The sequence below is a fragment of the Apodemus sylvaticus genome, chromosome 3 (genome assembly GCF_947179515.1).
Source record: "Apodemus sylvaticus chromosome 3, mApoSyl1.1, whole genome shotgun sequence".
NCBI classification, from domain to species: Eukaryota; Metazoa; Chordata; class Mammalia; order Rodentia; family Muridae; genus Apodemus; species Apodemus sylvaticus.
This window is the reverse complement of record NC_067474.1, coordinates 46,682,847-46,709,593: the sequence shown is the minus strand read 5'-3', so window position 1 is coordinate 46,709,593 and position 26,747 is coordinate 46,682,847. Positions and strand designations below refer to the sequence as shown.

The 26,747-nt window shown below is 43.9% G+C and overlaps 1 protein-coding gene across 2 annotated transcripts in view; it reads right to left on the bottom strand.

The window, feature by feature from the left end:
• Positions 1–6,337: 6,337 nt before the first annotated feature.
• Rragd (Ras related GTP binding D) overlaps positions 6,338–26,747 on the bottom strand; it is a 36,032-nt gene continuing 15,622 nt past the window's right edge. For both annotated transcript variants that reach the window (XM_052176200.1, XM_052176201.1), the window contains 5 exons: positions 23,182–23,381; positions 22,144–22,258; positions 20,443–20,585; positions 15,553–15,701; positions 6,338–9,775 (listed from right to left, as the gene is read on the bottom strand). In XM_052176200.1, the coding sequence (XP_052032160.1) occupies positions 9,624–9,775; positions 15,553–15,701; positions 20,443–20,585; positions 22,144–22,258; positions 23,182–23,381 (759 nt within the window). In that variant the 3' untranslated portion in view covers positions 6,338–9,623. The remainder of the gene's footprint in view (positions 9,776–15,552; positions 15,702–20,442; positions 20,586–22,143; positions 22,259–23,181; positions 23,382–26,747) is intronic.

Here is a 26,747-nt window from a genome sequence, read left to right as displayed (position 1 = left end):
CAATATGGCCAGCCGGCCATTAGAAACCCAGGTCTCCCAAACACTGAGGTAGAATCAGAATCCCAGGTCCTCGATTGGTGTCCCAATATAGTGTAAGAGGACAAGGGAATGCCCAAACCTAGAACTCCTTAGGAGGCCTGGCCCTCTTAGACCTTAAGGTTCCCCAGGAGCCCTGGCCTTCAGAACTGAGTTCCTAGAAGAATCAGATGGACTCAATCTGTTCTGGTGTCTGGGAACACTGCAGCTATCCCAGACCTTTCTGGGCTCAGCAGGAGGCACAAGTCCCTGGAATGACTTCAAGGGGTACAGGTATGGACCAGGCTGAATTCCATGTGCATATGGTTATATCACTGGGGCTTCTATATGTCACAGTCCAGATAAAGTTGCAGACCACCTGTATAGGCCAAATTACAGTTCTTTATTAACCAGTGACCAAGAATTGACCCTTGCCCCAAAGAAACTCTTGGCACCAAAGCTCAAAGCTCGGGCTACAACATTTCTAATGATAAAAGCACAAGGACATCAGTCAGGGATCCTAGTCACATTTATTTTGACTATACAACCAACAGATATTTTGAATATCTGGGCCATGGTCAGGGTTATGGAGAGTCCCGAGCAGACACAAAGTGGAGTCAGGGTAAGACCAGGCAGGATGTGTAACCTCTGTTGCTTCACCGCCATATTGCCGAATTCTTAACATTTTCATTTATTTATTTATTTGTTTGTTTGTTTTTGGATTTTTTTTTTTCGAGACAGGGTTTCTCTGTGTAGCCCTGGCTGTCCTGGAACTCACTCTGTAGACCAGGCTGGCCTCAAACTCAGAAATCTGCCTGCCTCTGCCTCCCAGAGTGCTGGGATTACAGGCGTGCGCCACCACTGCCCGGCTTTCATTTATTTTTTTATTATGTTTAAATACTTTGAAGTCTATTTCAGAGGTTCTTAAAGTTTCAGTGGCTTACGTAAGAATGAGAACATCAGGTGGCATCCAGGCATTCTGATTGAAACCCTGTTTTTTTATGCTATAACAGCTTGAAAAGAGGTGTGTGTTTCTAAGACTTCAGTGCTACTTGGAGGTTACATTCCTTAAGATACCTATTCTTCAGCACTTAAAACTAATCTTATTTTTTGAAATGCTTTTCTAGGCTGAGCACAATGGTGCATGCCTTTAATCTCAGCACTTGAGAAGCAGTCAGATCTGAGTTCAAGGCCAGCCTGAACCACAGAGGAAGTTCCAGGATAGCCAGGTCCACACAGAGAAACCCTGTCTCAAAGAACATAAAACAAAAAACACCCTGCTTTTTTTTCTTTATCTTAACGATCATATATGATTATTGTTCCATATTTGGGATATGAATACAATACAAATTATTCACAACCCTTCTCTTCAGAAATAGTGGTGATTAATATTTTGGTGTTTTTCTTGAACCATTATTGTAAAACATTTTAACAGTTCAATCCTATTGCATCTAGTTTTCTATAGAATATCTGCTGTCAGCACATGGTTTGCAAAAAGCAGTGCTATGATCGTTTCATGGACAGTATGAACTGGCTTGTATCAGCATCTTCCTAGAGTAATATTTAGAAAGAAAAACATCTTAATCATTTTATTAGTGATTTTGAATATTTTGTAATAGGTCTTGCTCTTTTTATTCTTAAGGAGAAAAAAAATCCACCTTCCATAGTTTTTCTCCTATTTTTCCATCTCCAGAATCGAGGCAGTTTTTTTTTTTTTTTTAATGATCTTGTGGCTGATATTAACGTGACAGGTTTTTAGTAGTTTAAGCTCTCAAGGACACGGAGTTCTTCCGTCTGCTGGCCTGCTGGGCCCTTGGCTGCCATCTGGTGGCCAGCGGAGAGATCCGGGAGACACAAGAGCTTTGTCTTCTGCTCTGTGCAGCTCACTATACTGGACCTGGTTTGTTTTTAATACTCCCTTGTACTAGGTGTTAGGCTGAGGCGGCACGTGAGCGTATCGAAACCAAGAGCACCCAGAATAGGAACTCCTGGCACCATGTGTTTGACAGGCACTAATTTTTTCCCCTCCATGAATAAGAAACAAAAAAAGAAAAAAGAAAAAGAAAAAAGAAAAGGAAAAAAACCCTAAATGATAGTAACTTGCCACTTACATCAACGCTTTTTCCTGTGGCTTTTCCCTCCAAGCTAACGAGTGTCGGTGTTTGGCCTGCATGTATATCTGTGTGAGGGTGTCAGATCTTGCAGTTACAGACAGTTGGGAGCTGTCATGTGGGTGCTGGGATTTGAACCCTGGTCCTCCAGAAGAGCAGTCAGTGCTGCTAATCGCTTGAGCCATCTCCTCAACCCCTTAAGAGTTATTTTTTTCTCGAAACCTCAGATTACTAATACAGTTATGAGGTCTGTGGCACTCCCAACCGCCCCCGAGGATGCAGTATTAGGAATAAGGGAGGGACCCTGCTCAGAATCATGTTTTTGCTTTATTTACACAGACTATATCATTCTGTTTCTTTTACACTTTGAAGTTTTTTGTTTGTTTGTTTGTTTGGTAATGGGCTGGAGAGATATAGCTCAGCAGTTAGAAGCACTTATAACCCTTGCAGAGGACAGCAATTCTGTTCCCATAGCACAACCACCAGCAGCTCCAGTAGAAGGAATCCCATAGCCTCTTCTTTTTTTTTAATGAATTTTTTAAAAGATTTTTTTATTTATTATATGTAAGTACACTGTAGCTGTCTTTGGACACCCCAGAAGAGGGCATCTGATCTCATTACAGATGATTGTGAGCCACCATGTGGTCACTGGGATTTGAACTCAGGACCTCTGAAAGAGGAGTCAGTGCTCTTAACCATTGAGCCATCTCTCCAGCCCCCATAGCCTCTTCTGATGTTGGTGAGCACCAGACATGATTGTGGTACACAGATAGACAGACAGACAGACAAAATACTCATACACATAAAATTAGTATAGTAATTAGTATAGTATAACTAAAACATTTTTTTGTCTTAAAGTCTTTATTATTTTTTTTAAAGATTTATTTATTTATTGTTATATGTAAGTACACTGTAGCTGTCTTCAGACACACCAGAAAAGGGCATCTGATTTCATTACGGATGGTTGTGAGCCACCATGTGGTTGCTGGGATTTGAACTCAGGACCTTTGGAAGAGCAGTTAGTGTTCTTACCCACTGAGCCATCTCTCCAGCCCCCTATTGTTTTTTTTTTTTTTTAATAAAAATAAAAACTTGGCTTTAAAAAGCAAAGCTTACCATCCGTACTGACCTTTCTCTCAGTTCTGCTGGACAGGTCTCGCAAGCATGCCCTCATCTTCTAAACTTGGCTCTAAAGGAAACACCTGCAGCTGAGATGAAACTGTCCTGAGACAGGGAAAAGCGTCCAGATGTGCTTGCAGACAGCTGGGGTGCTTCTGCGTCTTCTGACTTCTGAAGAAGCTCCTCATGCAGGGTCCCTCTGGATGTGTCCTCAGCATGTGCCCTTTTCCTTCTGTCCCAACTGTCACTCCAGTCTTATGCCCCCAGTCCCAGCTAGCCAGCCGCTGAGCGATGCTAGTCAGCCGCTGGTGGACACGGCTCTGCGGTCTTCACACTAACCTGAATACTTAAACCGCTGCTGCCCCTTCCTCACGGTTGTGTTGGTTCCTACTCATAACAGGATATAACTGAGTTCAATATTTTTAAGCAAATTTTTATTTTTCACTGTAATAGCCACAAAATGGTTCACAAATACATGTTGCATTCTTCACTGTACAGACAAAGGTCAGCATATACAGGAATTATGGCATTCCAGGCTATAATTACCAGTTTCCTTAGCACACTCGGACAACATTGTGACTTTCCCTTGAAAGCTTTACAGTATTGGCCAAGCTAATCCTGGCTTCTGAAGCACCCCACCTTCCCTACGGCTCACTTAGCACTCACCCCCAGAGGTGTCTGTCACAATCCATCCACCTTCTAGTGCCCTCTGAGGAAATACTGACACCAATTTTACTTCCCCAGAGACTTGAGGTAGAGTTGAGGTGTAGATGGTTTAAATAGTATATGTCATACGTGAGCAAGTAGGAAGTATAAGTTTTGGTCTTTTTTTTTTTTTTTTTAGATTTATTATTATATGTGAGTACACTGTAGCTGTCTTCAGATACCCCAGAAGAGGGCGTCAGATCTCATTAGGATGGTTGTGAGCCACCATGTGGTAGCTGGGATTTGAACTCAGGACCTTTCGAAAAGCAGTCAGTGTTCTTAACCGCTGAGCCATCTCTCCAGCCCCAGTTTTAGTCTTTCAATCTGTTGGTTTTCAATAAAATACTGTTCAGGGAAAGATGTTTTTTAAAGTCCTGAAATGGTAGGAATTTTCTGTTATATAAGTCACCCACCTCAGCCAGTGGGTGCAGAAAGGCTGATTAACCATTGCTGATGGCGTGGCCTTGGGAAACACACAACGGTGGTCATCATTGAGTAAAAAAGCACAACTTATTTGTGAAGACCACTAGGACATTGGGGGAAATAGCAACAGTCTCCTGGGCTTAATGAGGTCACTTAACGAGGGAACACTTGCCTGGCTAGCACAGCAGCAGCCTGGAGTAGATCCCAGCGTTAGGAAAAGAACAAGAGGGAACCGGATGCTAAGCCAAGCACAGAAGCACCCGTTACACCAGCACTCTGGCTGAGGGGAGCACACAAAGGCTCAGGACTGCCCAGTTGGTCCTCCAGGTAAACCACCATTGACCCCACCTATGCAACTTCAAGTATGTTCTACCTCATCCGTCATTCAGAATGTCCTGACAATGATGAGGGAACTAGGTACATTGAAGAGTTTAGTTTAGGTGTGTGAGGAAGAGGAAATTTATTTAAACATTTATGTAAATTGTTGTATAAATGCAAAGATCTAAATATATAAACTCATCATCCAAATGGACTTGATGTCATTTACATGGGTAGCAGTGTACATTAAATGGTACTGTAAATAATGGTTTTTTGGTTTTGGTTTTGAGGTTTCTGCATGTAGGTCCATGCACCACATGTGTGCAATGCCAATGGAGGCTGGGAGGGAGCATCGGATTCCGTAGAACTTGAGTTAAATAATAAAAAAGAAATTTTCAAAGCTCATAATCAAATTGGAAGACACATTTACATATTTATATATGTTTATACACGAGTGCATCATATATTATATAGTCTAGAGGACTCAAGAATGCTTCCCTAGGTGATTATAAGCCTTATGCAAAACAATCTCCCCTCCCTAGTTCTTTAACAGCCACAGGGAAACAAGACCTCCCAAGTATATTTGAAATGCAGATCCCTAGAAGATTTTGATTCAGGAAGCATGAATTAGCAGTGGGAATCTGTAGTATTAAAAACTAGGTGATACGTAGGGCCTAGACAATGAAATCAGGCAGTACTTTGTGGGTTGGTGATTGTTCCTTAAACTTTGAGGCCCAGGCAAGTCCCTTTCCTTTTTTTTTTTTTTTTTTTTTTTTTGATTTTTTGGGACAGGGTTTCTCTGTGTAGCCCCGGCTGTCCTGGAACTCACTCTGTAGATCTGTAGACCAGGCTGGCCTCGAACTCAGAAATCCACTTGCCTCTGCCTCCCAGAGTGCTGGGATTAAAGGCGTGCGCCACCACTGCCCGGCTGCAAGCCCCTTTCTCACTAGATGGACCGACAGAGACAGGCCTGGTGGCTCCAGGTGGGCCACTGCACTGCACTGCGCTGCTTTATGGGGCGGGGAGCGGACTGAAACCCCCTTATTCCAATTACCAATTCCAATGTCACCACTTACTCAAAAGAGCTGGAGCACTTGCCCAATATGCTGATGCCAACAGAAAATGAGATTTGAAGGAAAAAAAAATAGACATTATGGCACACACCTTCAGTTCTACAGCTCAGAAGGCAGAAGCAGGCCTCTTGAATTTGAGGACAGCCTGGTCTATATACTGAGACCATATCTTAAGTTCAGCTTACCTAATAATGTATGTTCATTTGCATAAAATTAGAACTGAGTAATGGAGAGATTTGGCTAAACTGGTTTTTGTTTGTTTGTTTTTCCAAATATTTATTTATTTTTATATGAGTACACTGTGGCTGTCTTCAGACGCACCAGAAGAGGGTATCAGATCCCATCACAGATGGTTATGAGCCGCCATGTGGTTGCTGGTAATTGAACTCAGAACCTCTAGAAGAGCAGTCAGTGCTCTTAACCACTGAGCCATCTCTCCAGCCCCTTGGCTAAACTGTTAAAGTTGGTTGTATCAACTTGTGGCCTAGCTGCAGAGAGGCAGAAGCAAAGATCTGTTGAGCCCAGAAATCCAAGGTCAGCTGGAGTGACATTAAGAGACCCCATCTCAAAAGGTTGTTTTTTTTAAACTTTTTATTAAATGAACCTAACATAACCAATAAAACAGTGACTATGTATATATAGTAAACAGCATCGTAAATTTCAACAAAAGACTTCATTCTGCTCCCAGAAAACTAAGCTATGGGTATGTCAAGCCATGGGTACACAAACATGCTTTCAAGTTGGCAGTTAACATCCCTGAAGACTGTGTCACAAATGATGTCCTATCAACAGTAAAACAGTGTGCTTGATTACAAACTACACCCCGCCTGTGTTTGTTGAGTGCATACTGTAGTTTAATCACGACAGTTCCGTGGATTTGATGAATTCTTTTTCAGACACAGTTGGCAGATAACTCACATATCACAGTACTGCCGAAGGGCCCAAAATATATTATGTTCACAAAATAACACTTGGTATCTATTAATCAGCGTTTATTTCTACTCCTTCAAAAGCACTCTATACAGGTCCTCATGCTAACCTCCGTAATTATGGTTAACTAAGACAAGTAATTCAGTACAACTGTTACATAGAAGTTGTACTTGACTCGGAGAGCAAAAGCCTGCCCGCCCTACACATCTTCAAGTTCTCAACTCCTAAAACCAAACACATGTTCTACTGAAGCCACGGTAGCCAGTTTGACCTTTCTGTTTATAGTGTCATTTAAGCATAGACACAGATGACAGTTCGGTAAGTTAACTAATACCAAATCTAATATAAAATACAAAGCAACTGTGAGGACATTTTGCTCTAGTCACAGATGGAAACTTCACCCTTCAGACATCTTCAAGAGGTCATTGTCACACCAGGCTAGAGGCAGGAATCATCGTTGTAACTAAAGAGTGCATTTATGATCAGGAACGTGGGCGGGCCCTACGTCACAGGAAGTGTTCCAGCCTATCCCTCAAAGAAGCACATGCTCTTGAAGTGACAGGCTTTTAAGGCACATTTCAACAACAACAAAAACCATTATATAACCAGCTTAAAAATGGAAGCGCCACCTAGACATGCTAATGCCATGTGGTTTGCCAGACAGGCAAGTGTCTTATCTTGAAACTAAAGTCTTATTAAAAACCCAATTATTTGTCTATTCAAAGAGAAATTAAGAAAGGGAGCAGGGGACACTAGCTTGGTAGAGCACTCGCCCTCACATGCACAACGCTCTGGGTTCAGTTGTTAGCACTGTTGAAGCCAAGCATGGTGGCATATTCCTATAACCCTAGCACTTAGGGGAAGTAGAGGCTGAAGGATTGGAAACTGGAGAGCATCCTTGGCTACGTGGCAAGTTTGAGGCCAGCCTGGGTTACCTCTGACCCCCCCCCCCCACTCAAAATAAGCAAACTATGCACCTCACTCTTAGAGTATCTTTGTGGGGGTGCACAGTGAGGGGATGGTGTTAGACTCTTAAAGTGGCCAACCTCCATCCAACCTGTTGGCAGAGGCCATCAGGGAATAGTCCTGAAAATTAAGGAAAACTCCAGGCTCCTAGCGTCTCATTCAAGTCTCTTCACAGAAATCATAAGGAAGGAGCCATGGTATCATGATTCTCCAGTTTCAGTTACCAGCTTCAAAAGTATATAAAGACCTGGCCGGCCATGGTGGTGTTCGCCTTTGATCACCTGGGGAAGCAGAGGCAGGTGAATCTCTGAGTTCAAGGACAATCTGGTCTATATAGTGAGTTCCAGGATAGCCAAGGCTACACAGAGATACACTGTCTCAAACAATAAAGAATCTGGGGAGTGAGAAGACAGGAAGATGATGCTTAAAGAAGTGAGTTTCAGGGACAATCAGCTTTGACATCCCTAGGGGATTCTGCTTTAAAAAGAATCTTTGCTAACGCCATGCACACCTGACAATGCTAACCCTTGGAACGGTGTGAAATAGTAGGGCTAGATTTAGGACTCTCAGTTCCCTACCGATCTGAAAAAACACTCACATAGTTGACTGACACACCTGTCTTGGCCACCTTTTGCCCACTGGCCACAGGCTTTCCGTGTCTTCGGTCTTATAGAGCAAGCTTGGTAGGGTCAGGCAGAGGATGTGAGGAGAGTTGTCACAGATGAAAGTTGTCATACTCATTGTCAGGTAACACACGGAGCCATCAGGACTAAACTCAATGAAGTTCTGCCCACTACCGTGGTCATGGAGCATGGAAAACTGGTCCTGAACAAGGACTTTGAGCACGGTGCATTCGCAGGAGCCAAATACACGAAAGGCCACATGCATCTTTAGTCTGCGTGGCCTCCACCACATCTGGGAACCCTCTGGGCCTGTGTATTTCAGCCTCCTCGGCAGGTACGTACGTATGCCTCTACAGTTTTTCCTTCCACAAATCAATGCTATCTGTCCCAATCTCCTCAGACGACATTCGTATTTCTCTACACTGATTGGCATCACTTTAGAAATCTGGTCCCAAAGGTTCGCTAGAATACTGCACCAAAAAGAAATCACCCATCTGCACAAGGTGACTACTAAGGTATCCTGAGGTAAAGAGTTCCATAGACTAGGTGAGTCAGAAGGCAAAGGGACACAAACGTGTAGGTAAATTTGATAGTAGTACTTATCTACAAAATTCCTGTGGTTTTTTTTGTTTGTTTGTTTGTTTTTTTTGCGGTAATTGGGGGGGGGGGGGTTGGTAGGTTGGTTGGTTTTGAGACAGAGCTTCTCTGTGTAGCTGGAACTCACTATGTAAACCAGGCTGACCTCAAACTCACAGAGATCCACCTGCTGGGATTAAAGGCATGCACCACCACCGTCCAGCTACAGAATTCCCGTTGCACTTCTTATAACTAAAGAAGTCCTTATTGCTCTTCCTTGGAGCTTCCAGCCCTGACCTGTTGCTGCTCCACTGGAAAGCGATTTCCCCTTTGACAACTGGCAGCAAAGAGTCCCAGATTTACAAAAAGTCTTCAGCAATATACTGGATTAATTTCCGATTGCCGTATGGACTACAGTATGTGTGTCCTTGTCACCAAGTACAGAAAAAAAGAGTTTAGAAAAGTCATCTTATCAAAGTTCACCTCAATGAGAAAAAAAAATGAAAAAATGTAAAATATGTACAGTTCCTGGCAGTTCTCACAAGGATTTTTTCTATCAACATAAAAGTTTACACTTAAGTAGTGACAGTACAGGGGATCTCACCGTTATTGTACAGGTTTTTGCTTCAAAGTGCTTATTTTATTTTAAAAAGAGTGTTTTTTTTCTTCCTTAACACATGAGTTAGGGTCCCAGCCCTCCTGTAGTGCAGTAGAGTTTGATAGCCTCCTCCCTGAGGTCTGGACTCAGGCTCCCGACGACTCCCCTACAGCAGCACTCTAGGGGTCCCATTGGGAGTAGTTCCTGTCTTCTTGGGTAGCCGACTCTGGGCCTTTCGAGACTTCACCATCTTCATCCTCACCTCAAAGACTTCATGGATCGCCTTCCGGAAGCAGTGGAAATTATAGTCGATAAGCCCTGCAGGGGAAGACACTATGAATACCACTGGAAGACAATCCCTGTCGGTCGCAGCATCCATCACCAGTAGGGGGCAGCAGAGGACCAACCAGCACCTAACAGGCCCAGGCTGCAGGAAGAGCAGGTAGTCATGGGAAGCAGGTGGGTGTTCCCTGGAGAGTGTTCCAGAACCTTCCAGAGTATATCCGAAGGTGTCCATGGCTCAAAAAGATCTAAAAGACCACTGAACAGCACCTACTTAATTATTCAGATTAAAGGCTAATGGTAATTTAAGATAAATCAAGGGCTGCTATGACCTAAATCACACACACACACACACACACACACACACACACGGCTGGTTTACAAGCCTGCCAACCTAAATTTCCCTCAGAATCTATATATGAGTTCAAGGCCAAATCTTACATAGTAAGACCCTGCCTCAAAAATAATTAAATAAATAAAGTAGAAAAACAACAGAGAAAGACACCACCACACGCAAAAACATGCACACATATTAAACATGAGATGAGGGATTAGGTGTTGGCACACATGCCTTTAATCCCAGCACTGGGGAGGCTGAGGCAGGCGGATCTTTGAGGCCAGTATGGTCTATAGAGTGAGTTCCATGACAGCCAAGGCTAGCCAGAGAAACACTGTCTCAAAAACAACAACAACAACAACAACAACACACACACACAGAGAGAGAGAGAGAGAGAGAGAGAGAGAGAGAAAACAAAAACATGGGATGAAACTTTAAATGTGTCCATTTCTCTATATTTCTTAGTCATAGCACCAAATTAAATTCAACAACTAATTCATTGACTATATTCTACAAAAAACTCCTATCATCATACAGGAATAACTTACCAAAGATCTACATGATCAGTTTCTATTTAAACTTAGTTCCACACAGGCAGATGTTAAAATCAATGCTAAAGGTCAAAAAAGCAACAGGATTTGTGGGAGCATTTAATTTTAGAAACTTTGTAGTGGAAAACCGGGCAGCGCTTTAACAGAGCGAGGCTAGCTCCCCTTGGAAACGGACAGAGAGAGCATTCGGTGTCTGAGCTCGGGGACTCGTGGCGTTTCTGTGTGGGAGCTTTCGGGTGTACACAAGTTCATCCCACCCAGAGTTTACACGGCTGTCAGGCCCCAGATCGAATGTCACGGGGAGCTGGGTGAACTCCTGGAGATAAACAGGTTCTAGATCTAGCCTAGCTCCAAGGCTCCCCAACTTTAGAGCCTGCTGCCAGCTGAGGCTGCACCTGCTCTCCTCAGCTTCCAAAAATCTACAGGAAATACCAACCAACAAAAAATGTGGGAAGAGATTAATAATGTGAATGTGCGCACACACCGAGCTCTCCACAGAGAGGAGCCTCGGTAGGCATCTGTGGACTACAATTTCCCTACATCCCTCCCTTCCCTTTCCTCCTTCCACACCCCTTCCAGATTTCCTTCATATCCGTGGCCTCTTTTTTTGACTAATTGTTATTCCACACATATACACATATACTTGTATGTTCCTAAACATAGCCTGCTCAGTCCCTATAATGCCACCTATATGCACGTTTTCAGGGCTGACTGCTTGGCACTGGACAACCAATGGGTGTGGTCCTCTCTGGGAGGACCACCTCCCCTGCTCCTAGCTAGACATCTTGATCCCTGACAAGAACTGGTGCTGTCAGTTTGTAACAAAGCCACTTATATTTTTCAGGTCTGAGTAAAATCATTGGTATAATGAGAGAATAAAACAAAATACAGCCCCATCTACCTTCCTTTGTTGACAGGGGATGCTTAGTACTGGGGATTGAACCTACAGCACAATACAAGAGAGGCAAGCCTCTACCGCTGTGTACTGGCCCAGTCCTGCTGTCTATCTTCCCAAAGGATGCCCATAATCTAATAGATAATCTGGTATTCATTCCAGAAGATGGAAATAGGGGATAAAAAATGAACACTCTTTAAGGTTTTGAGGACAGATTGATACAGAAGTCAGTTTGGTTAGTCATCAGAAAACGCAGACTCATAAGGAGACTGGAAATGCAAATCTAAATGAAAACCAACTTTCTAAAACAGTAAAATTCAATATTGATAAGAATACAGCGATGAAGAAAAAAGAAAGAAGAAAGAAAGAAAGAAAGAAGGAAGGAAGGAAGGAAGGAAAGAAGGAAGGAAGGAAGGAAGGAAGAAAGGAAGAAAGGAAGAAAGGAAGAAAGAAAGAAAGAAAGAAAGAAAGAAAGAAAGAAAGAAAGAAAGAAAGAAAGAAAGAAAGAAAGAAAGAAAGAAGAGGGGTGAGGCTGGAGAGATGGCTCAGTGGTTACGAACACTGACTGCTCTTCCAGAGGTCCTGAGTTCAATTCCAGCAACCACATGGTGGCTCACAACCATCTGTGATGGGACCCAATGCCCTCTTCTGGTGTATCTGAAGGCAGCTACAGTGTACTCATATAAATAAAATAAATCTTAAAAAAAAAAATACAGCAAAATGGGCATATTAACCATAAAGTCTGAAAGATACTTTGTTACTACTCACTGGAAGCAACCAAAACATGCCTACCCCTTTGAGCTGAAGCATCATTCCACCAGTGTTTCTGGGGAAGTGGGGGCTGTGAACAGTTTGCTGGTCAGTCAGCCTAGCCAAAAATGGTGAGCTCCACTTTTAATGAGGAATTCTGTCTCAAGGAAACAAGGCAGAAAATGATCAAGATATCTGGGCTCTATCTGCTCTTGTGCAACACACAATGTATGCACAAAGGCACTCTATACAACGCATGCATACAGCATATATAAAACACTAATGTACCACACACAACACATGCACACACCACACCTAACATGCAAATACCACAGCATGTATATAGCACATATAACACACCACATCCAGCACACTAATATACCATATAATACATACATATATTACATATGTCAGGAGCCATCCCAGAATAAGCTAATAACTAGTAGGTGATCTTCCTAAAATGAGACTGCTTTGGATTAATAAGATAATCCATGACTGATTTGCTCTCATGGGCAAGGCCCAGGAGAAAATCATCTTAGGAAAGATTCCTGCTATTAATTTGCTTTTCCTGTTATTATTAAACACACATAACGATCACTGGGTATTAGCCCACCCTTACAGGTCTCTGCAGAACTGTAATGATGTCATCTTTTAGTGATACTATATAGACAAATAGATGACTTTTTTTTAAAGATTTATTTATTATATGTGAGTACACTGTAGCTGTCTTCAGACACCAGAAGAGGGCGTCAGATCTCTTTTCAGATGGTTGTGAGCCACCATATGGGTGCTAGGATTTGAACTCATGACCTTTGGAAGAGTAGTTGGTGCTCTTACCCACTGAGCCATCTCTCCAGCCCATGACTTCTTTAATTTTTAATGATGATCCTATAAGAATTCCTAAAATTGTATCAGTATTTATTAAGGTCTCTTATATTAGATCTTTTCTGAGAGTCAAAACTGCAATGAGAACTCTGCCAGTCTCTGTCACCAGCTAATTGCCTCTACTACTCAGAGCACATTTCAAAAGGTTGTAAAACCGTTAACCAAAGGTCATAAATAGGGAACTATGATTTATTATAGGTGCTAGAGCAGAAGATAAAATATTGACTGAGTTTATCTATACAAAACCTCACTAATAACTTACTTATGGTTTTTGATTCTCCATGCACCTGTGGAACTGTGACAGGTGCTTAGTCAGATAAATACTCCTAATGGATATGCATGTAAACATTCTCTGTTGTAAACTTATTTGATTTATGATTTGAATTTATGTGTAAACTTGTGATGAACTTTTTGCCATGTGAACATGTATTCTGAAAGATGCTTTGGTGCCGAGGACAATGAGGGTAGCCCGGATCTCCCTTGTCCGCTTAGGATCTTTCTGCTTTTCCCCTTTTTCTTAGAGAGCTTTCATAGGAAACTTTTTACAACTTAGAAATGAATGATAGCCAGGCAGTGGTGGCGCACACCTGTAATCCCAGCACTTGGGAGGCAGAGGCAGGCAGATTTCTGAGTTTAAGGCCAGCCTGGTCTACACAGTGAGTTCCAGGACAGCCAGGGCTACACAGAGAAACCCTGTCTCAGGAAAAAAAAAAAAAAAAAAAAAAAACAATAAATTCACTTTTCAAAATGTCCCTTTTCTTCCTGCGACTTCAGGTAGCAACCCGCTAAGATAGAAGAAAGGTTATTTCATTGTTTTAGGATGAGGTGTTAAGTTCCAGAGGCTGCAGTTTCTGGCCTCAGAGGAACACCAAAGGCAGGTCAGCTACAACAAAGTAACCTAGATAAGTAAGCTTTTTCTTATGATACAGCAACCCTAGGTATCTCATAAGACAAAAGTTACTCTCCATTGATGTTCTTCCCCCCTCCGCTGCCTCGAGAGGAACCCACAACAAAAAAGACCACCACCCCGGGGCTGACCCCTGGCACATATACAACACATGCCTTTACCACATATAACATACTCATACACAACATTCAAGACACACATATACCACATATGAATACACTACATACAATACACACATATGCCACATATAACACAAGAATACACAGTATACAATACACACACACACACACAGAGAGAGAGAGAGAGAGAGAGAGAGAGAGAGAGAGAGAGGTGCACAGATCGCCTTTGTTACAGTGGAACTAAATGTGGGCAAAGTGAATGAAAAACCAGCTCTAAAACTACACCCACAGTGAGCAGGCTTTGTTGCGAGTGAGGGGATGAGGAGAGGAAAAGAGAGCACGAAAAAAGTCTCAGAGATGTCACATGACTTACCTCAGATTCATTTTGCCCTTTGTTTTCCTTATTTTAATTTTATCTACTTATTTTGGTTTTGCAAGACAGGGTTTCTTTATGTAGCCTTGGCTGTCCTGGAACTAGCTTTGCACACCAGGCTGGCCTCGAACTTACAGAGCTCCCCTTGCCACTGGCTCCCAAGTGCTGGGATTAAAGGCATGTACCCTTTAATCAGCTGTGTCCATTAACATTGCAACACTGTTACCGTGAGCGTTACTGCTCACAGGCTAACTGGAGCCGTCCCAGCGTCTGTTCCCACTGTCTCCACTGGCTGCTGGCCACTGGCTGGCCCCTATGGCTTAGCTTTGTTTAGGTAGCACTAGTGAGAGAGCCCTGGTGTCTGACCATCTGGACAAGCCCTGTGTCACCCCAGACCTGTTAGCAGTAGTAAACTACGCCCTGGCTTCCAGTACCCAGCAGAGCCACATCATTCACAAGATAAAGGGGGAAAAATCAGTTAATTGCTTTTGCTTAATTAAAACATACACTCACACCCAACACCAACAACTGATTTGACCCTTCCAGGATGGGGTCATTAAGAACCAGTCACACCTTCACGATGTAGGTCACGCACCATCCATGCTATTTTCCAGGACTTAAGCAGAAGCCAGATGCCACCTACAGCTAGTGCTTCCTTAATCAGGAGAGCAACGGTCACATGGCTCCCCTAGCACCTTCTGTGTGACCCAGGCACAGGCCCCAACCGCCAGCACAGGCTAAGAAATCCTGTTCCTGCTGCAACAGCCTGCTAACAGGGACGATTCTGGTTTTCCTGCCACCTCATCTCAATCATGGCTGCACACCTAGGGGACAGACAAACCCAGATAGCCATTTGTGCAGGACGCGCCTCAGGCCTGCCAATCAAGGGCCACATAACGAACATTGCGGCTTCGAGGGCATCTGTTGTTCACTCACATCCAACAGGCAGAGGCAGTGTGAACTGAGGCAATTCTTTTAAATCACACCAAAAATTACCTTTTCTTTCAAAGCTTTCCTCCCTGACGAAGCAAACGAGCGCCAAAAACTTTGTGACCTCTTTTAAATAAAGAACTGTCGTGTTATTCAGCTTTATAATGGCCGTCGAGTCCTTGTCATACGGGGCACCTGCTCCATCTTCTTTGAGACTAAAAGGAGACAAAAACCAAGATGTATTTGACCTTTAAGAAAGAGCTACAAATGGCAATCCAGACACAGACAACTGCCCCTACCCCCAACACACACAGCAAACAATCACCCTAATGAGACATTTGCAGTCAAATCGAATGCCTAATAAGGCTGTACCTTTGGGCACAGACACAGAGGTGACTTTGCCAGTCTCTTACCAACACAGTGAGTAGTTACTGTGGCAGCCAGGCAACACTCAAAGGTGCCCAAGTGGAGGTAGAGGAGCGTTCTCATCCCTCCAAAGCCAAAGGCACCTTGTTTTAACATAATAGTGAGGCTGCCAAAAGCAAGGCCAGAGACTTCCAAAGAGAGTCCAGACAGACAGGAGAGGCAAGTGCTGGCCTTGACTTGGGCCAGAGGAAAAACCGCTAGAAAACAGAATCAAGAGGCAGTGGTGACTTGCGCCTTTAATTAATCACAGCACTCAGGAGATAGAGCGAGGCAGATCTCTGAGTTTGAGACCAGCCTAGTCTACACAGAGAAACCCCGTCTCAGACCAAAAAAAAAAAAGAGGTTCTAGGATCCATCTCCCAGCTCCACAAATAAAGTAGCACCAAAGGACCACTGGTAAAACTTGAGTTTTAGATAACAGAGTATGCTAAGACATGCTAAATTTGCCTTATTTGATAATTAAACTGTAGTCCTGCAAAAAGACCTCCTTGTTCTCAGGAAATAGAGAGAATCAGATCTGCAACTCACGTCCACACAGTGCAGCCAAAATGTCAATGACAGATGTGTATGAGGAAAACAAAAGCAAGCGTGTTCATGTGGTTAGAAATCCCACGAAGGACACAGAGTTCTCCGTGTGCGTGAACTCATGTCTGCAGAGTCAGCATGCTCAGGTGTGGCCTGGCGGGACAGAGCGTAGCTACTGGGTTCCCATGTCAGGGAAGAGGCTGAGTGAGGAACCTGAGGCCCCAGTGTCCTCCTCTCTGTACCTTCAGCACTGCCAAGCTTCCTACTGGAGAAATAATGTGCTCAGCCGAGGCCTACAGTGGGAAACGCAAAATTCAGACAAAAATAACATTACAGCCTTAGGGGCCAGAACAGAGCCCACAGAGGACTGGCGTTGAACCCTTTCCTCAGAGTGTCTTTGTGAGGATCTTTTCTCTATCTGAAACTAAGTACACTTTCTAGCATATTGTCCAAATTCATGAATAGGTGTCTAGAAATTTGGAATTATACTAAACCTTATCAATTTCACCCAAAAATTACTGTGTAGTGAACAGCTGACCACACTTAGTTCTTCTCACACATTGGCTGCCAGAAAAATCCTTCCTCTAAACCAGACAGATACTGGGGAAAGGTGAACTGGCTAATGAGAAAAAAAACAACAACAACTTGAGTTAATGACAGAAGTAAACTGGAAATTAAAATCTAGATACGATAAATATCAAAGCTTTAACCTTGCAAAAATAAAAAGGGCTGGGGGGGAGGGGTGGGTAGAGATGGCCAACTCAAAGTAATGAGGAGCCTGAAGTGTATTTTCAAAGACATGTGGGAATTTTAGCTTTGAACAGTACTTTAAGCTGATATCTACATACTTTAAAAAGTAGTTTAAGTTTCAATTATGCAAGCCCAGATGTTCAAGGGCAGCACAGACAATGTAACAAGATCTTATCTCAAAAAGAAAGGGAAAAAGTTAAAAAGACACCAGCACACAGTGCTGCTATCCTGCGGCTCCTTTTCTTTCAGACACTGGCCAAAAGCCCACGTGCTTTCTCTGCCGCCCTGGGCTTTCCCACTCAGTCTGAATCTCCCTCCCCTCTGCCCTGCTGACCTCCTGTGACAGAGCGTGGCAGGTCCCTTGGACCCTAACTGAAACAGGCATGTCGCTCTGGCCACCTCCTTCCTCCCGGCAGCTTGTGCATCCTGTTTTACTTTCAAACTCAAATAAAATGGTCCTCAGATTCTAAAAAAAATTACGGGAATTAGTTATTGAAAGCACCAGTGGGCCCACTGTAACCTGTCAAAGATTCAAAACCACCTCCCACTCGGGGATTTGAATTTGGTCCCTGTGTGTACCAGGGAGGAAGATGTCTACCACAGAGCTGTATCCCCAGCCAGCTCTAATGAAACCTCCCAAGGGTAAGAGCTCAGATGTTTGAAGGCATGTTGTGGTGGTTTGAACAGGAATGACCCCCCCCCACCCCAGACTCCTGAGTGTAAAAGTGTGAATGTTTGGCCCAGGGAGTGGCACTATTAGAAGGTGTGGCAGAAGTATGTCACTGTGGAGGTGGGCTTGGAAGGTTTAGTGTTGCACAAGCTCCTGCTGCTGCCTGCTCTCCTGCTCCATATCTGCCTACATGCCGCCACGCTTCCTGCCAAAATAGTGACAGACTGAACCTCTGACAGACAGCCCCAATTCAAAGTTTCCTTTACAAGAGCTGCCATGGACATGGTGTCTCTTCACGGCGATAAAACCCTAACACACGTATTGCAGAGCATTAACTTCCACAACACTATTTCAGATATTGCTTATTTATATTGAGATGGGATCTTGCTCTGTTGCCCACAGGGTTTTGAACTCTCCTCCTTTCTCCCTCAGCCAATCTCCTGACAGCTGCGTTTACAGGCAGGTACCACATACCTGTAACTTAACACAGAAGTTCTCGTGCTAAGTAATTCTCTAAGAAAAATCAGTGGAAACACGTAAACTTTTTACCCAAAAAAAGGGGGGGGGGGCTGAGTTAACTTTTTTTCAAGTAGACATATTTGAATATCTAGATTCTAAATATTGCTTGTTACTAAATAGCATTTAATAGCCTGGGTAAATTCTCAGATGACGTTACATGAAAAAATGGCAGAGGCAGGTGGATTTCTGAGTTCGAGGCCAGCCTGGTCTACAGAGTGAGTTCCAGGACAGCCAGGACTACACAGAGAAACCCTGTCTCAAACAACAACAACAACAACAAAACAACAACAACAAAAAACAAAAGAGTAAGTGTCCCGAGCTGCTGGATCATCTCTCTAACCCACTGTTTACATGTTTAGATTCCTACAGACTTTGTTATTATTACTATTATTATTAATATTATTTTATTTTTATTTTTTAAAATTTTTTTGGTTTTTCGAGACAAGGTTTTTCCGCCTGCCTCTGCCTCCCAAGTGCTAGGATTAAAGGTGTGCACCACCACTGCCCGGCGCACTTACTCTTTCTAAGGACTGAGGTTTGGCTCCCAGCCCCACATGGAGGCTCACAAACATCGGAAGCTCCAATTCAGGGGACCCAACAACCCTCTTCTAAACTCTGTGGGCAACCGCGCTCAGCAGCCTCTCAGGCATGCAGTGTGCTTCTATGTTTAGCGACACGACTTTCTCCCCTCGATAACATTATCTTAAGCACACAGGAGGTTTTGGTTTCCATGAACGTTAAGGCCGTAATACATAAAAACTGGCAGAAGTCATTTGGCCAGTCTTATAATTCTCTGTCCACCCAGATAATCAATATCAAGTTTTTAAAAATACCGGAGTCAGTGTTTTCTGTTACAAACAGGACAATGGAAGCATTTGTGGTGGCTGTGGATCTATTTTTAACCCATGGACTGCACTGGGTGTGGGATTCCCAGCATCAGGGTCATTTAGTGCATGGTTCAAAGTCTAGTCTTTTCTTAATGACAGCAAAAGTGTTGTCTTAGAAATGTCTCCATTCGAAAGTCCATTTCTTTATCTGTAAACAAGTGTAGTATAATTCCTGTCCCGTGGAACAGCTCAGAATTAAACTACAAGATTTGCTCAACAAACCTTTAACCACTATTTATAGGCATTTGCTCAACAATTACTTTTTATTATCGGCATGTTAAATGGCCTATTTATAGATCTCAGTTCTCATATAGATCTCAGATCTCAGTATAGATCTCAGAAAACAAAAGAATAAAAGTGAATACAAGGGCTGGAGAGATGGCTCAGCAGCGGTTAAGTGCACCGACTGCTCCTTCCGAAGGTCAAATCCCAGCAACCGCCTGGTGGCTCACAACCATTGATGCCCTCATCTAGAGTGTCTGAAGACAGCTACAGTAGACTAACATATAATAAATAAATAATTTTTTTAAAGTGAATACAAAAATTCCACAGAAGCTGTGAAGGAAAGCTGGAGGGCAGTTGTCCTTCACTCTCCCCTTCTCCCTTTTCCTGCCGTCCTGAGACTGATCTCAGGGCTTTGAGCATAAACTGGGCTACATCTCCTGCCCTGGGAAGGACAGCAGGACTTTAGCTTTAGAATGGGAAAGAGGAGGCTGGAGAGATGGCTCAGCAGTTAAGAGCACTGACTGCTCCTCCGAAATGTCCTGAGTTCAATTCCCAGCAACCACAGGGTGGCTCACAACCATCTGTAATGGCATCCGACACCCTCTTCTGGGGTGTCTGAAGACAGCTACAGTGTACTCCTATAAATAATAATAAATAAATAATATTAAAAAAAAAAAAGTCGAGCGGTGGTGGTACACGCCTGTAATTCTAGCACTCTGGGAGGCAGAGGCAAGTGGATTTCTGAGTTTGAGGCCAGCCTGGTCTAAAGAGTGAGTTCCAGGACAGCCAGGGCTATACAGAGAAACCCTTTCTCGAAAAAACCTAATCCAAAAAACCAAAAAAAATAAAAGTAAATAAAAAAAAAAGAATGGGAAAGAGGAAAGCATGATCAGTGTCTACTGTCCAAAACCAAACAAACACTTCAGTGACAAAAGGAGAGAATATGTTACTTACCCATAAATACAAGAGATGTCAATCACCACGTCGATCATGTCGCAGCAGAGCTCATACGTCTGCATGTCCACAGGCGTGCTGTCAGTTGCGATATAAATCTTACTGACCACGTCAAACAGAAACGCTTTCTCAATTCCAGAATTCTGAAAGGGGAAGAAAATAAAAAAGACATGCCTTGGGCTGGGGAGACGGCTCAGTGGTTTAAGAGCACTGACTGCTCTTCCAGAGGTGCCGAGTTCAATTCCCAGCAACCACAGGGTGGCTCACAATGGGATCTGATGCCTTCTTCTGGTGTATCTGAAGACAGCTACAGTATATAAATAAAATAAATAAATATTTCTTTAATTATTTTTTAAAAAGAGAGCCGGGGGGGGGGGGGAGGCGCGGGGGCGGCAGTGGTGGCGGAGGCGCACGCCTGTAATCTCAGCACTCTGGGAGGTAGAGGCAGGCGAATTTCTGAGTTCGAGGCCAGCCTGGTCTACAGAGTGAGTTCCAGGACAGCCAGGGCTATACAGAGAAACCATGACTCAAAAACAAACAAACAAACAAACAAAAGAACAGAGAGAGAGAGAGGGAGAGATGCCTTAAAGTAACATCAAGTTCAGATTGTGTCATGGTTACATTAAAAAAAAAAGATAGTCCACCCCACCCATCAGGGAAGGGACAGGAACATGCAGGCTGGGATGGGGTCGAGCACAGCATATGCCTCTATAAAATGTCACAGTGAAGTTCTCCTACTTGCACAGTCAGTAGGCAACAATTTTTTTTAAAGATTTATTTATTCTGTGTACAGTGTTCTGCATGCACGCACGCCTGAAGGCCAGAAGAGGGCACCAGATTCTATTACAGATGGTTGTGAGCCACTATGTGGTTGCTGGGAATTGAACTCAGGACCTCTGGAAGGGCAGCTACTGCTCTTAACATCTCTCCAGCCCAACAATTTTATAATAAAGCGATTTTCTTTAGAGATTTAAAAAAGTATATGACATACTCAATGTAATATATAAATAAGCAAAAATGATAAGGAATTCTAGCTGTACAGTTTTATTGCACTTTAAATTTACTTTCATAAATGTTATGATGGACTGGAAACGGAAATTGGAGGCAGCATTAGCCTAAGTTATTTGTCTGAGGTAAACCACTTGGGCAGTGCTCCCTCCCTAACCCCTGGCTCAGACTCACCACAGTTATTCAAACACAGACCTCACCAACAGAACCAAGGGGTTTTAGAGACATCTTCTTACATTTATTTATATATTTGTGTATGGCTGGGATGGTTAGGTCGGCGAGAGCACACATGTGGAGGTCAGAAGACAACTTTGAGGAAGGAGTTGGTTCTCTCCTTGTAGCCTGTGGTCCCATGGTTTGATTTCTGATGGCGAGACCTGGCAACAGGTGCCTTTGCTGTGCCAACTTGCTGCCCCCAAACCAGGGTGTCTGCATCATAGCTAAGGTGAGCCTTCATTAACACTGATGCTTGCCTCCCACAGGAACAAGCAACCCCAAGCAAGTGTACTGAGGAAACACACATTTTCGGAGTCAAAATTCAAAGTCTCTAAAACATTCTGGAGGAGGAATCTTCAAGAGAGATACGACCGTGGCCTGAAATGCAGGCAGATGTATGTCACAACCCTTGACTCGCCATGCATGTTTCTCTCAGATTCTGCAAATGACCCAAGCGGGAACAAACCAGCTACTTACTGAGATAAAGATGTTCAGCAGATTCTCCAGCGTCGGGAGCTGTGGGATCAGTTTCTGAACGACTTTACTAAAGGCTTCAAATATTGAATGATCATATATGCTTGTCAGATAAAAGCTGAAAGAGAAGGCGGCATTTCACCAGGCTCCCTCTGCGCAGTTGTCTTAGACTCTTTCACTAGCACCTATTCATCTTCTGTGCACTAGAATTCACAATGACCTTGTTCAAAACCAAGTATGTCCTGACAGGCAGGCTCCCTCTTGCCAGAACTGCAGCCTTTCCTCACTGCCCGAAGAGCTTCAGAGCTTGGCTGTCATTATCCACGTGAGCATCCTTACGTGCTACAAGAGTCTCTACTGAATAATCAGTAGCTTTTAAATCATTGACACTGAAGCATTTTTTTCATCTTCCAGTTTTTTTTGTTTTTGTTTTTGTTTTTTTTTGGTTTTTTTGGATTTGGTTTTTTCGAGACAGGGTTTCTCTGTATAGCCCTGGCTGTCCTGGAACTCACTCTGTAGACCAGGCTGGCTTGGAACTCAGAAATCCGCCTGCCTCTGCCTCCCAGAGTGCTGGGATTACAGGCGTGTGCCACCACCGCCCGGTTCATCTTCCAGTTTTTTAAAATCAACAATGCATATACTACCTATCACCCTACCCCACAAAACAGATGGGAGAAATTTTCCTCTGAATTCCTAACCTAATGATTTTAAGTCTCATCTGTTCACGGTTATAAATACTATCCTATTAGCAATAACTATTACCAAGCACCAATTAGCATCCTGGTCTTGGATTTTATTGCGTTTCTCATATGAGATGAGAAGTTTTGCTTTGACAACTTGTTGACTACAAAAGTAAAACAAACACTTCTTCTCCCCCAAAAGTTAGTATTTCGCAAGTGCAAAATGTCTTTGACCCTATCCCAGTGAGAAACGGTAAACCGGTAAATTACCGTCCATGCACTCTGTTCTAGCCTGTGGTTACTACAACCAAAGCCCACCCACTCCAACCTCTCCTAGGACCAGGACCCTGAGAGCTCTTACCTCAGGTGAATTTTTTCTAATCCAGCATCAGCAAGGTCGTCATTTGCCCTCTGGTGAATGTCTCTCTGGGTTTCAATTTTGTGATCATCTGACAGACCATCTACTTTATGAATAAACACCTCGAAGTTGATCTCGGTGTTCACCTTATAGGCCCGGGTCACTGTGAGATGGAGCCTGGCCAGCGCTTCCATATATTCATCCTGGAACAGAGTTCATGCCTTCAGCTTTGTTGTTTCCAGAACCTTCCACACACACTCATCACCTTAAAACACACAGCTATGATCTCCAAAAATATTTTTCCCAAATTTCCAACACCCCCACAAGAAAATTTCTGCCATCACAGATTTCAAGTATACAAATCTAAGTTTGTTAACATTGAAGCTAAGAAAACACAGCTGGTTCGGGAAGTCATAGTCTAGGCTGTCGATAGCTGCAAAGACAAGAGAAACTGGACCAGTACCTCAGTCCTCCAGGGGACAGGATGGCTCCTGGCTTCCCAGGACTCTCAAGGACCATGATGGAGATTACGGATGAACTGAGGCTAGGAAGGAGGGTGAGAAAGGAGTCTAACCCTCATCCAGGGAAGTCGGCAAACCTTCCCATGTGGCCTTTGTAACTAAGCCACATGGGAAGTCAGCTCAGCCATGCTTGTCGTATGCTCTCCAGGGCTGCTGGGTACCACATTGCAGACATGAGGACTCTTCCTCTGGGACTCCCGCAGACAGTGCAGTCCCCAGAGCCTCCACTTCTGGCCCTGAACAGAGAGTTTGAGACTCCTGGTCTAGAGCAATTGTTTCAAACACCACAATACTATTTTCTCCTCCTTCCTACCTCTATATAATAAAATAATAAACACCCGTGCAACTATCTTTCTGTTTAGTAATCAATCAGTGTCAACAATGTTGGCTCACACCTGTAATCCTAACAGTGGGAAGGCTGAGGCAGGAGGATTGCTTTAAATTATAGGCCAGCCTGGGATAGTTTGGAGATTCTGTCTCAAAAACAAACAGGTCTGGAGAGATGGTTCAGTGGTTAAGAGCAATGACTGTATGTAGTTCCAGAGGTCCTGAGTTCAATTTCCTGCAACCACATGGTGGCTCACAACCATCTGTGATGGGATCTGAGGCCCTCTTCTGGTGTGTCTGAAGACAGCTAAAGTATACTCACATACATAAGTAATTCTAAACAAACAGAGTTGGCAATCTAACTCTGTAGTCACCCTTGCCTAGTATTTGGGGGGCGGGGGGAACAGTTCTGGGATTGAATACTGGTGTCTTTTTTTTTTTAATCTTTTAAATAAAGGGGAAATCATTTGAAATGTAAATAAAAAAACATATCGAATAAAATTAAGAAAAAAATCTTTTAAATAAGAAAAAAATGATGCCAGGCAGTGGTGGCTTGTGACTTTAATCCCAGCACTTGGGAGGCAGAGGCAGGAGGATATCTCTGAGTTTGAGGCCAGCCTGGTCTACAAAATGAGTTCCAGGACAATACAGAGAAATGCTGTCTGGGGACAAGGGGGGGAGGGAGAGGGAGGGAGGGAAAAAGGAGGGAGGGGGAGGAAGGGAGAGAAAATGAACTGAAAGATCAAAGCAAAGCCCCCTGTCCTCTTCCTTCTAAGTACTACGTGAGCATATCTATCCCGCTCCTCTCTCCCTCTCTCTCTCTCTCCTCTCTCTCTCTCTCTCTCTCTCTCTTTCTCTCTCTCTCTCTCTCTCTCTCTCTCTCTCTCTCTCTCTCTCTCTCTCTCTCTCTCTCTCTCTCTCTCTCTCTCTCGTTTCTCTGTGTAGCCCTGGCTGTCCTGGAACTCACTGTAGACCAGGCTGGCCTGGAACTCAGCAATCCACCTGCCTCTGCCTCCCAAGTGCGCCCCCACCGTCTGGCTCCACTCATCCTAACACTGCAGTCAACACGCGTATCCTAACAGTGTTTACATCATTTTAAAAGCTAAGAGAAATTTAAATATCAGCTTGGAGCTGCTCTTGGTTGGGGGCCGTCCCCCACCTCAGACACCTAGACAAAAGTCTAGGCTCCAACATGTTCTGTACGGAGGCGCGAGGAGCGCACATGGTGGGGGTACAAGCAGACTCTCGCGATGACCAGACAGGGCAGAGGGAGACTGGCAGCCCTGCTAACAACCGGCCAGCCAGCTTTGAGGAAGTCTGAAATAGAATACCGTGTTAGCCAAAGCTGTGGTCCCTCTCTCCAGGAGGAATGATTCTGAATCGGGCACACCCTGCTGGAAATACAACAGAGCATGTGCCTTGGCTATCACTGGCCCAGGTGATCCTGATATTAGAAACTTGGCAGAACAGACCAGGAAAAAGCAAAGCATTAAGGTTTCTTTTATTAAAACTTTCCAGAGCTTATTGTAGGCTAGCAAGAGGGCAGAGTGGTAATCCTATCAAGCCTGATGCCCTGAGTTCAGTCCACAAGATCCACATGGTCGCAGGAGAGGAATGCCCCCCCTCAGGCTGACCTCTGACCTCCACAGAAACATCATGCATGCTCCCTGAATAAATAAGTGTTTAAAAAAGAAAAGTGACTGGTGAGATGTCCCAGTGGTTAGAGTACTACTGACTGCTCTTCCAGAGCAGAGGTCCTGAGTTCAGTTCCCAGAAAACACATGGAGGCTCACAACCACCTGTAATGGGACCTGATGCCCTCTTCTGGTGTGTCTGAGGACAGCTACAGTGTACTCACATATAAAATAAATAAATATATCATTTTAAAAAAAAAATTGGCCTGATTACACTATCAGACCTAGACAGGCAATCTGTCATAGCCCTGGCTGTCCTGGAATTCACTATGTAGACCAGGCTGGCCTCGAACTCCCAAGAGAGATACCTGCCTCTACCTCCCAGCTGCAGGAATTAAAAGTGTCAGCACACCTGGCTCACACTAACAGATGAAGTAATATATAGCCTTAATGACCGAAGGAACAGGAGGGACTGGAGAGAGGACTCAGCACTTAGAGCATACACTGCTCTTGCAGAGGACTCGGGTTCAATTCCCAGCACCCTATGGGGCGGCTCGCCACCACCTGTAACTTCAGAACCAGGTGACCTGACGGACACCCTCTCATCCTCTTCTGGCCTTCTTTGGGTACCTGCACTCACATGCATGCACGCGCAAACACACACACACACACACACACACACTTACTTAAAAATAAGTAAATCAGGGACTGGTGGGTGGTTCAGGGCAGAGTATGCATACTTTCCCTAAAAGACCCTAAAAACCTAAAATGCCATTAAACAGAAGAAAATGTGGGGTACCATAGTACAGCCTGTGATCCCAGCTACTGGCCAGGAAAGGTACGAGATCACAAGTCTGCAGCCAGCCTGGTCAAGGTTCTAGAGTGTGGCACTAGCCGGGTGTTGGTGGTGCACGCCTTTAATCCCAGCACTTGGGAGACAGAGGCAGGCGGATTTCTGAGTTCGAGGCCAGCCTGGTCTACCGAGTGAGTTCCAAGACAGTCAGGACTACACAGAGAGACCCTGTCTCAAAAAACCAAAAAAAAAAAAAAAAAGAGAGAGAGAGAGAGAGAATGTGGCACTGAGATA